We start from the raw sequence: 12,677 nt of genomic DNA on the forward strand, positions 1-12,677 counted from the left end.
AAAAAGGAAAACAGTGCTTAGGAGAGAAAAGTGGCCCAGTACCAGCAGCATCCTCATACTTCTGATAATTATCCCATCCAGAGATCAGAAGGAAGTCGCTACCCAAATAACATATTCCGATTGTGGACCTTCGGAAAGTATGCTTACAAACTGTAATAAGGCTAAACATTCCTGGAGCAGGTAATGAGATGTTTAAGCCCTTAGAAGTCTTGGAGGTTGAGATATGTGGTAACATATTTACTGAGAGCATTTCCCGTCTGCACTGGAGAAGGAGTGACACCCAGAGTAATTTTCAATCCAGGTCCTTACATGAAACATTAATGAATGGGTGGAAGGCATTTTACAGGCCAGTTTTTTTTTCCTTAATCTTTATTAAAATTTCAGATTAATAAGAGGGAACAAATGTTTACAGGCCAGTTTTGCCAGTGGGGCTCACAGGTACCAATTAAAAGGGATGCTACCAAGTAGCTCTGAAGTCCTCTCTGGCCTAGTTTAACTACCACATACAGAACAATGAAACTACACTTATAAGTCACAATTCCATAGGAAAAAAAAAAAATCAATGCTCACAATGTATCTCTTTATGAAAAACCCAGAATTCAAAGGAAAGTTGGCTCGCTTGTATGGATGAAAATAAAGAGAGATAGGAGTCTGTAAAGTTCACCATTCCGACCAGGCGATCAGAGAACTCGAGTCAGGACTGCACCCCAACACTCTCCAGCAGCACTACCTTCGTGTGGCCAGAGCTTTGCTGTGCACATAAAATCAATTTTTACACACATTTTATCACTTGGGTGCCATTATACCTTGGGGCTAAATGAATACATATGATTTTACTCTTTTTATAGACTAAAAAAATAAAACCCAGAATAGACAGCTTGTGAGGGTCACAGAGTAAGACAGCAGAAGACCAGGGGCTGCAGTCTTGTGACTTCCAGCTCCACGTGTAAACGTCCCACTCCCCCACACTGCCGCACAACAGAGCAGCACCAGAAATAGCCATATCCCACAGAAGTTATTCCTGGTTTGTTCCTGAAGTCTTCAAAGAACGGTAAGCTTTAATTGCTGTCTCTCGTCTTAGAGACGGTCAGCAAGCCCCTCGGTACTGTAAGTCCTGGGTGCCAGCTTCCATTCCAGGGGGTTTCCTTCAGCCTGGCCACGCAGGATCCGGGTGGGCAAGGCAATCAGACAGATGAATCCCTGCATGCCCAGGGTGGCCCTGCTCTTCCAGGCTGGCTCTAGGCTGCGAGAGAAAGCACACGGTCCAGGCAGACCGAAGCCAGACCCATACCAGAGCAGAGCAGAAACTCCTCATGTGTACACTACACACATTTAGGGTTAACCTTAAAAAACAAAAACAAAAGCAAGCAAACCACAAAAAACACAACTTGAGGATAGATGAGGAAGGACACCAGAGAAAGCAGGTGTATGCCTTCCTAAACTGTTCCTGCTGGCCGGTGTGACGTTAAAATATCCATGCAGAAATCCTAGGATATTTAAACATTGTAGACATGATCAGAAGTCCTTTATGTCGAAATCTTTTCTGCCAGGGAAAGAAACGGTCCTGGGACAGGAGGAAAAGAAGGTGATATTTCCAGGTTCTTCACCCTGCAACCCCGAAGGATCGCTGTTCTCTACTTTTTGGAGCCCCTATCGGCAGGCATAGTGGGGCGACCTCTAGCTATTCAGCCAGTGAGAGGAGGGGAGGGGAGCAGGCATGTCCTAGAAGTGCAGACCTATATTGTACGTTCCTTTGATCCTCTTTGAAACAAATGGTTCTCTGGTTTTTAGAAGAAACAAATATACACCAAAACTTTTTCTCTTTTCTGATTTGTTAGGGCTTTCTTTTCAGCATCCACAAAGGAAATGGAACTGTTGTTACTCTTATTTTGCCCAAGGAAGCTGGGATAGTCTGATCGTCTACATTTGGTTAACTCACCAATGTACCCAAGCCCAAGGATACAGGTCTATGAAAGCCAGACGGACAACAGGGCAGCCATCCCATGAAAAGTATACATTTTTTTTTCTCTGTGTATCTCTCCTACAGCAACTTAGTAACAGCTTCTGAAATATTCAGCTACAAGGCTGAGGACACAGTAAGACAGGGAGATTAAGGTTACAAAGATGTTGCTTCAAAATGGACCTTGGGGTGACAAAAGCCAAAGAAGTAAAAAGAATTTGTCACTATCAGGAAGCAAAAGGTATAATGTGGGCTGGCAGGAAGCACATGGGTAAAGAGGCCAGGAAGAATAAATACAGTCAGTCCTGCCCCTAGTGAGCGGAGAGATGCTGCCTGGACGATGAAAGCAACGTCGGCACAGCAGGACTGAGGGGGAAGGACATTCCTCTTGCCAGTACATGCAAAATCTCTGCCATTCCCCTGGATGTCGGTGCCATCCCCCTGGGAAAGGACAGACACTGATGTTAAAGTCTCTGGATTTAGCAACTGGGCCACCACTGATCTTCCAGAGAATGGTTTATACTGACAGGAGATACTACAGGGAGCGGTGACAAAGAAAAGGGGAGTTTCAACTACGGCAACAGGCAAGCAGAGTGTGGCCTGTGGACGCCTCTGATAAAGACAGGAATAGGGCAGACTCCAAGGAGCCAGGAGACCGACTGAGAGTCTGGGAGGAGTTAAAGCAGAGTTGGGGGTCTGGCTGCCTGTTTGCGGGTAAGTGTGCATACCCGTGGGCAATTTAGGGAGGTGGAGATGAGAAAGTCAACAGAATGTGTGCTGACATCTGGGGAGGGGAGCAGGGCCTTGTTAGCAGCAGAGGAGGCTCCAGTCACCAAAACATCGGGCCAGCAGAACTGCTGTAGACACAGACAACCCAGGCATGCAAAGCCTGGGCTGAGCGACTGCCGAGCCTGCCCAGTTAGTTTGAATTCATTTTTAAGGACTGCAAACCTCCCTCTCTGGCCCTTCATGCTGAATGTGTCTTCCATGGCTCCTGGGACATCCCATTGACAGCAATGAGATTCCACTGGGGTTCAACACTTTTAAGAGCACTGTTACTCTCACTAGGTGTCTAAAGTGCATCTAACCCAGGGCTTTTAGTTTGTATTTCCATACAGATTTTCTCAGAACAGTTTCTACAAAGTTATTTTTTAAGCTGTAATAATCCAGAGCACCCCAAGCTTATTAATTACCTTTCCTACACTTAACATTCTCCCATAAGCACGTCTTCATGAGTAAAAAATCTTGATAGCACATTTTAATAGATTCATACCATTTCATCAAGTAGACACCCTATTATTATCCATGGTTGAAAATGATTTTCAATTTTTCACTAACGCAAATAATGCCCCTGACTAGCCCTTTCCTGTGTCTCCGACTTCTGACAGGGACATAACTGCCATCCCAATAGGCTTGAAATATCCTCTTCATTCTCAGGTATTTGCTGGTTGTTGCTATCAAATGAGTTATTTTTTTCATTATCGATGGTATAAATGACTGCTACATATTTATTTTGTACCTAGCTACTTGCTTAAACTCATTAGCTCTAATAATATTTGATTATTTTCTGGAGACAAAATCGTACAATCTACAACTGAAGTAATTTTATGTTCTTCCCCACCAAATTTTGGTTCATGTCTTATCACATGGGTCAAAGTTCAGCAAAACACACAAAACCCAGTAGTGACAGGGAAGTTTCTAGTGTAGTGTTCCACTGTTATTGTGAATAATGTTTGCCGTCTTTGTTCAACCAGTTAGTCCTACTTTTAGTTTTGGATTTTAATTTCTTTTTAGTATCAATTGGATAATTATGGTTTATTCTCTTACACTGTTCTTGAATTCCTACGATAAATCCTGCTTTTATGTAGTACGTTCCTTCCATCTACAAGAAAGGCTGGTTCCCATCCTCATTGCACAATAACAGGAGGCTCTTGAGCAACTGGAATGTGGCTTATCTGAATTGAGATGTGCTGTCAACACACTGCACACTGAAGTTTGAAAACTTAGCTTGAAAAACATTCAGAGATTTTACATGGATGACATGTTGAAATGATTTGAATATGGTGGATTCAATACACCTTATTGAACATTTTACCACGAAAATAAGTGTACGCCCAATGTCATCTTCTATCAAGGGCTGACTGTTGGATCACTAATTAGCAAAGCTTCATGAGCTAATTGGAAGCTTGAGATCCACTAATAACCAGTCATTATCAACTAAGAACAGAAAAGTGTGCATTCATTAACCCATAAAAACCGGGTCATTCTGGCAGTGTTAACTCACTCAATCACCATCAAAGCCTGAAGAAATCCAGGCTGTACCAAAAACCTGAGGCCAAGAAACTGTGAGACGCACAGAAGGCTCATTCTCTTCCCTGGTGCTTCTTACCCTTCACAGGCTATGCAGCTGCCTGTGACTCCCCATCGCTAATCTAACCCTTCTGTCTCAGCCAGGCCCGTGCTGGGCAGCCAAGGTGCTCCATGGCAGAGAGGCAGTGAGGACGTGCCCCCACCCCACACCTGGTCCCCATTCCCCTAAGTCTTATCTACAGGGCTAGAGCCTTCACCACTCCTGAGATGCTCATCTGTCGCTCCCTTTGGAATTTTACCCAACCACCCCTGCAACCCCGTAATTCATAAAAGAAAACTAAAACTCAGTTATCACTCTCAGGAGACTTTGTTTTTCTTGTAAGTTTGAAATTAGGAAAGGGAGAGAACTTAGGGTTGCAGATATAAAGAAAAACCGCTGGAAAATCTCAAAATGAGTGTGCTCATTTCAGGGACAAAAGGATAAAATAAAAGTTGTGAGAGCTTTGCAGTGGGCAGAGGAGGAGAGAACAGTCACAAAGTCCAGGTTAGGGTGGTCGAGGGGAAGGAGGCACGAGAACACAGGAAGCAGAGCGGGGGCCACGCTGGCCTCTGCCTCCCTCTTTACCCAACTCCTTTGCTTGTCATGGTGGGGAGACGGGCAAGGCAAGAATCCCAATGCCACAAGCCAGGCCCCCACCAGGATGGGATGCTTTCCTGGCAAATATGAATTGAGCTCTCCAGCGAGCACCAGAATACATGGTGATACAAGACACAGGTTCTGAGCTGGCCCAGAAAACTGCCGAGAGTGCATTTAATACTATTTTTTTTAATGGGAAATGGAATTCCCAATTCACCTCCTTAAGTTGATCTTATTTTCACGGGTCAGACATGAACCACCTGTGTGCTCAATGGAAGCCTGACCTCTATGTACTGACCACCTCTATAAGTTATATTTGACCACTTGGACTGTGACACACAATATTCATTTACCCTCTATAACTTGACCAGTTGAAGGTGGGAGCTTTGCCCCTCAGTTGCATTACTTATTACTTAGTACAAGTTCTTTCTTCATGTTTTACTACTAACATATCGGATTAGGCCCAGCATCCTATGATTTATCATGTGTTATGGAAGATTTTTTCCAATGTGAAGGACTGGTCTGAATTGTAGATACATCCTACAGTGACTGAAATATGTTATAGTTAACTGAGATGTGATTCAATTGAGGATCCAAAGGAGAACTCACAGAATTAACACTGAAGGAAAGGTTGATCTACGTTTTCTGGAAAGCAGTTGATCTACATTTTCTGGAAAGCAGTTGACCTACATTTTTTGGAAAGCAACAAAGAAGGACAAAGGAATATTCCGGTTTTAGAGAGACAGAAGCATCCAAAAATGTAAACATGAGTACTTGGAGAGATAAAAAGGAAAACTTCCTTCTATGAAGTCAGGGAAGTCACATTAGCTGGCTCAAACAAATGAGGGCAGGTAACACCCAACTCTCTGGCCTGCTGATCGTAGAAGTTGCTAAAAACTTTGCACAAGAATGCAGGGTGGCATACCATGTTTCCCCCAAAATAAGACCTACCCAAAAAAATAAGCCCTAGCAGGATTTTATGCATTTGTTAAATATAAGCCCTCCCCCGATAAGAAGACCTAGTGACGGGCGAGGCTATGCAGTGTATCTGTATAGCTACGCCATGCATTTTGGTGCAGAGAGGAAGACATCCCCTAAAAATAAGCCCTAGTGTGTCTTCTTTTTTTTGAGATGAAGTCTCAAGCTGTCCCCTTGGGTAGAGTGCTGTGGCATTACTCACAGCAATCTCCAACTCCTGGGCTCAAGCGAGTCTCCTGCCTCCGCCTCCCAAGTAGCTGGGACCACAGGTGCCCGCCACAATGCCTGGGTATTTTTTTGGTTGCGCCCATCATTGTTGTTTGGCGGGCCTGGGTTGGATTTGAACCTGCCACCTTAGGTGTATGTGGCTGGCGCCTTAGCCACTTGAGCCATAGGCGCGGAGCCAAGTGTGTCTTCTTGAGAAAAAATAAATATTAAGACAGTGTCTTATTTTTGGGGAAACAGGGTATCTAAACATCAAGTGGTAGGCTCAAGCAATTTATTTTATTTTTATTTTTTATTAAATCATAAACACATAGATCACATATACATTAATGCATTTATGGGGTATGATGTGCTGATTTCATATACAATTAGGAATGCTTACATCACACTGGTTAATATATACCTCATCACGGTTACTTAATTATTGTGTTAAGACATTCATACTCTATACTTAATTGATCCAACATGTACCCTTGGCTCAAGAAATTTAAATGGTGACACAAGACTTCCCAGAAAGTCTTATGTGGTAAATCCCATGAAATTCCAGTGGAAGTTGTGGAAGAGTTCATCAAAAAGTTTCCAGACTTCGCCAGAGGCCTCAAAGATGACAGCACCTTTCATGCCAAGAGTGCCGACTCTTTTCAAGACAATACTTGACAGGAGCCTCTTCATGAAGGGTGACAAATGTAAGAGTGGAAAACTTTCCAAAGAACATTTCACGGTTCTGCTTTGCACCAGCTCAACCAGAGAGAAACTAAAGTCCTTGGTGATTGGTAAATTGGCAAAGCCATGTGCATTTAAGAACCTGAAGACCTTCCTATCACTTGTAGATCAAACAAATGCAAATGGATGACTGGTGCCCTACCTGAGGAGTGGGTAAGGGGTGTTAAGTGAGAAATGAAGAAGAAGAAAAGGTCTATTTAAAAGAAGAAGAAGAAACAGACAACTGTCCTGGCCACCTGCAAGTAAATCAACAAACGTGACACTGAAATCTCTGCCGCCAAGCTCAACCTCAGAAATCCAGCCTCTTGACCAAGGCATCATCACAACACTAGCGGGAGCCCAGCTCCAGCAGCGGGTCATCACCCAAGCACAGGCCTGTGGTCTGCCTGTGGAAGCAACGTCATCCACTGCCATCAGCTAACACTCTGGATGCCACCCTCTGCATAAGACAGTCCATCTCTGATGGCAGAATCTGAAGAAGTAGATTTGAAGGTTTTGCTGCAATAGATGATGAGGTGACAACCTGTAATGAACCTGACCCAGAAGCAATTTTTCAAGCAATATTGATTAAAGGACAGAGCAGGACAAAAGTACACGAAACAGCTGAGGAAGCGGAAGAAGTGAGGATGACACAACAACTGCAGAGACTACAAAAGAGGAGGAGGATGTCCACATCTGACAGTGCAGCTGAAGTCATTAGCTGTGGGCAAACGCCCAGGTGTGCTGAGTGATGTAGTCAGAGTGGAGAGTGCTTTCTCCACTTACACTTACAATAAGAAACAGAAAAAGATGGATTCTTTTTTTTGGAAAGGATGATTCAACCTTCATTCTTAACATTACATAATCATGTAACATGTACAAACTGATACACCTATGTGGTGCATGTCCGGCCTATGAAAATTAGGTCAACTCAAGGAGGTGGTCAATGTAGGGAGGAGGTCAGCTATGCAGGTTCTACTGCAGCTGGTTCCACTATAAACCATGAACACCGTTCAAAACAGTCACGTGCTTTTCTCTGGGACTACGTACACTTTCATCTTTTCCTTGTGAATCATTTGATAAAAAGTGATGTACCACCACCCCATGGCAGAAAACACAGGAAGACATCAGGAAAAAAAAGCTATAGTTACTGACACCCAAAGTTTGGTGCTAGCTACCAAGACTGCCTTTTCTTTGATTACGAGCCAAAATTACCTTTGTCTGCTCGCTGTCCGGGTCTTCCAGCCAAGCATAGGGGTCACAAATTTTATTTCCGTAATAATCCTGTACCTGAAAAAGAAAAAATGAAGTGTTAGATAATTAGGGTCTAACCCCAATTAAAAGTGGTAAGTTCTGAATGTGATGGAGAAATAGGAAAGGGTCAGACAAAACTACTAATTGGCTCACTGGCAACGTGTCTGCCCAAATTACCACATGAACCAGAGCTGGCAAGTTCTCAAAGGTGTCAAACCACCCTTTTTGAAAAGACTGTTTTAGCTGGAGAAGGAGAAAGAGGAAAGGTCAGAACAGGAAACCACTCCGTGCAACACAAGACAAAGACCTGCCACTGAGCTAAAGAAACTGGAAAACGTGCCGTCAGCAGCCAGGCACGGAGTGACAGAGTGACGCAATGCAGTGGGCACGCGGGAGGCACGTCTGGGAGGGAGCCAGCACACACGCAGCACATCGCTGCTCTTGCTGAGCTTCCCCAAACCTCTCTACGTGATCAGTTTTGCTTTTAAGTCTAAAATGCCAAAAAGCAAGTTACTAATTTGCTGTATGATTCTGACACCAGCTATAAAAGTTGACTTAAATGCAATAGAACAACATTTTAAAAGCAAGCCTTCCCTTTTATTACAATAATATGTTTACAAAAGGAAAGCATAAAACCATCACCCATTCACACTACCTTGATATTTGAAGAAGTAAAATTGCTTAGTGGAAGCAGAGGGTGGCTGACAGGAGGCGGCCTTCTGGAGCTCTTGCAACAAATTGCTGGACTTGGCCTCACAGACTCATTGAGGTAGCTCAAAAGAGTAAGTGGGACTGGTTTGTCACCAGTGCCTAGGTGACTACACTTAAAGAAATGATCCAGGGTGGGTGCAATGGCTCATTCCTACAACCCTAACATTTTGGGAGGCCTGGGTGGGAGGAAAGCTTGGGACCCGTAGTTTGAGATCAGCCTGAGCAACACAGTGAGATGCTGTCTCTACAAAAAATTAGCCTAGTATGGTGGTGGTGGGGGCCAAGATGGTCAACTAGAGACAACAGCTGCCAGATCATCCCAGCAAGAAGGAAGAGTTTCAGATAAAGGAGAGGTGGAAATGGGTATAGCTCAGGTGTAGTTTAGAGGGAAAGGTGCCAGAGCCCGCCAGAGACTTCATGGAAAGAAATTGTAAAGGACAACAGGAAGAAAACAAGATACCGGCAAAGATCAACCTCAGAGAGGCCCAGAGCCCCTTGAGGGGGTTAGATGGGGATTTTGTTTCTCCTTCCCACACACCTCTGGTAGTCAGAGGGCTGCCAAGCTGCTTGGAAGCCCAAGCGCTGCTGACCACACTACTTCTCTACCTGTAGTGTCCTTTTAACAACTAAGGGAGCTCCAGGCCTTAATTTTTCACATCATCTGTTCCCACATAGACAGTTCCCAACACCTGTAGTGGGGTCCAGAAAACCTGTGTGATCCCAGGGCTTGGACACTCTGTATGGGCTTCCCTCCAAGGAGATGGTGTAGAAGAGCTAGGGTGCCAGCTCTCTTCCATCCAAACTCTCTTCTTCCCCCACCCTGTTCCAGCCCAGAGGGCTGACTGAGCCAAGACTTTCACAAGTAGCCACTACCCCTCTGCCAGTGCACCTACCACTCTGAGAGAGTAGGGCCCACACCTTTCCCCTTGGGGACCTGCACTGGACTCAGGGATGCCCTGTCCAAAACTTCCCTGCCTACCACAATCCCCAGAGGCACCTACCAGTGGGACAGACAACGTAGGCTAGATTCTGTATGCCCACGACTTGACCAGGTTACTTGGAGACACACTGGAGAAATCTGAGAACTAAACTTGGGAGGTGAGGGAGCCCATGTAGGCAGAACTGATGGGAGAGTATAGTGTGGGTCCAAGCTGCAGTAAACTGGTGGAGCACCGAGCCTCTCACTTTCACCCACATTTGCTGTGGTGGAGAACAAGCAATCCCCTGGGAGATATAGGGCCCCTCCCACTGCATGGAACATTCAGGCGCTTCTCCTGAGGGGCTAGAGCAGTGATTTTCAACTAGTATACTGTGAAAAATTTTAAAAATCATTATTTTCAAAAGAAGTTCAAATCACAGTAAGTATATTCTTTCTTTTACTCTTTTTTTTTTAATCAACATAATTTAAGTGTGCCATAAAAGTTTACAGGTTCAGATAAAAAAGGTTGAAAAATACTTGGCTAGAGCCTATTATAAGCACAAAAGAATATCACTGTAGTTGGTTCTTTTCTGCAAGCACCAACTATGGATAGAAAACCGTGCAGCCCATTACAGCATCTATTGACTCAATCAAACATTGCAAGCACCACCTGCCACCTCAGTGCTCAAGGTGGGAGTCCCAGAAAAATTCACACCACTGTGGAAAGGGGAAGACCACAGAATAGGAGCAGCCCAAGGGAGCACTGCTATATAGAAGAGGAATAAAAGCTGTCGTCAGCCTGAGCTGTGAGGGGTCACCTTCCTTTACTGCAGACCTCTGGGCTGACTGGGGAGCTGTGCAAAGCCTATGCAGAGACAACACATCAGACAGCAGACGAAGCAGAGATCTGGTAGCTGCCAATCCTTGGAATCTGCAGCCAATGCCATCTTGACTGCTGTGATGCATGGCACCAGGTCCACTCATGAGTCAGCTTTCTAGGAAAAGATTTTGCACCGCACCCACCAGGCCAGGGAGAGAGCAGCCAGAACAGACACTCCCCTGTGCTATTCCCTGGTAACTGGGTGTTGAGCATGACTCCTCGCTGGTGTGAGATCTGAGCAGAGGAGCCTCAAATGCCACAGGTACCACCCAGGAAGCTTTGGGCAACTGCGTAAGCAGGTCCTAGGCAGAGAGTAGGGAAGAACCTTGGCTCACCAGAAGCTCCAGCCCACCTATACAGTCCCTGGGCTACTGAGACATACCCCTGCCTGCGTGACTGGGCATCAGCAGTCTCCACAGTGGCAGAATGGCTCTCCATCTGTGCGGTTCTGTGCCATAATCCCAAGAGCCAGCTCTTGCGGCACCCAAGTCCAAGAGTTTCCCCTTGTAGCTTCAAGGCTCCCACTGAGCCTGTGACACCAAACCTGAGATTTCAAGGCTATGCCTAGGCCCTAAGACCTCACCCCGGAGTCTCCATTACTGCTGTTGGAATAGTGGAACTTCCCTGACGTCCAGCAGTTCATCCTGGACCCACCAACCTTGACCAGCCATTACTCTGGGACCTAGTTCATGCAAATGTCCACAGCCTGATCATCCACGACAACTTCCTAAGTAGACACATCCAGCTGCTACCATCACCTCCACTAGGTGACCCTGGCCAAAGCAATCCCCCCAAACAGCAGCTGCCAACTCAAACTTTCAACATTGAGCTGGGGAACAACCTTCCATCCCTCATGAATATTGTCCAGCACATGCTCCAACTGTGCCAATCACAGGAGAATGGGTCAAAACAGAACCGCTGTTCTACAAGTTCTCAGTGCACCCACCTCTCCCTAAATGGGTCAACATTCCAGAGTAGGGCATAGAAGCTCCATCTAGGGGGACTCCCCATCCACTAACCGAAGAGTTACCAGCAAAGGAAACAAGTGCCTTGCAAACCTACTACCCAGAGCCAAGAGAAGAGGAGCCAGACCAGAAGAAACCAGCAAGAGAACCCTGGCAACACAGAAACAAAAAATACTATGGCCCCTAATGGATTATAATGAAGATACAGAAGTGGACTCCACCCACAGGGAAATATCCAAAATGACAGAAATGGAATTTAGAATATGGATCGCAAATAGGATGAAAAGAACTGAAGAGAAAGTTGAAAACCAAAACATAAAAAAAGTCAATTTTTTTTTAGAAAATTAGTGTAAAGTCAGACCTAGACAACATAAGAAAAGATATAACAGAACTTAAGAAATGAAAGAGTCATTTGTGGAATTTCAAATACAGCAGAAAGCTTAAACAAATCTTAAACAATAGTTAAGAATAGCTTAAACAATAAACCAAGAAGAGGAAAGAATCTCAGAACTTAAACACCAGGCTCTTGAGGTACACAGTCAATAGAGGTAGAGAAGAGTACATTAAATTCTGAGCACTCACTGAGAGAGATGCAGGACTGTGTAAAGCAGCAGATATTCAAATTATAGAGATGCAGGACTGTGTAAAGTAGATATTCAAATCTATTCCTAATGGAGAAGAAGAAAGAGCTAAAGATACAGAAGATCTATTTGAGGGAACCACTGAGGAAAAAACCTTCCTTGAAGATTCAAAGCAAATGGAACATCTCCAAGACACATAGTAATCAACATGGTCAATGTAAAAATGAAGGAAAAATTCTACAACTAACAGGAAGAAAGCAACAAGTAACCTCCAAAGGATAAACTATGAGGCTAAGTGATGATTTCTCAGCAGAAATGTTACAAGCCAAAAAGGACTGGAGCCCCATCTTAATCTTTTTGAAAAGAAAAACTTCTAGCCTAGAATTTTTTAGCCTGCAAAACTAAGTTTCACAATTGATAGAGAAATTAAGTCTTTTCCAAGCAAGCAAACACTGAGAGAATTTGCCATGACCAGAGCTGCCCTGCAGGAAATACTCAGAACTGCATTTCACATGAATCAACATAACAGATACCTGCTAGTGTAAAATCACCCCC

At 44.5% G+C, this 12,677-nt stretch overlaps 1 protein-coding gene across 1 annotated transcript in view; it reads right to left on the minus strand.

Annotated features, from left to right (window-relative positions):
* The window catches only part of PREP (prolyl endopeptidase), a 131,753-nt gene that overhangs the window by 110,101 nt on the left and 8,975 nt on the right, over positions 1 to 12,677 (minus strand). The window contains exon 2 of the mRNA XM_003781567.3: positions 8,028 to 8,102. Coding sequence (XP_003781615.1) covers positions 8,028 to 8,102 — 75 coding nt within the window. The remainder of the gene's footprint in view (positions 1 to 8,027; positions 8,103 to 12,677) is intronic.

This window comes from Otolemur garnettii, unplaced genomic scaffold, assembly GCF_000181295.1.
Source record: "Otolemur garnettii isolate 467f Iridium unplaced genomic scaffold, OtoGar3 scaffold00002, whole genome shotgun sequence".
NCBI classification, from domain to species: Eukaryota; Metazoa; Chordata; class Mammalia; order Primates; family Galagidae; genus Otolemur; species Otolemur garnettii.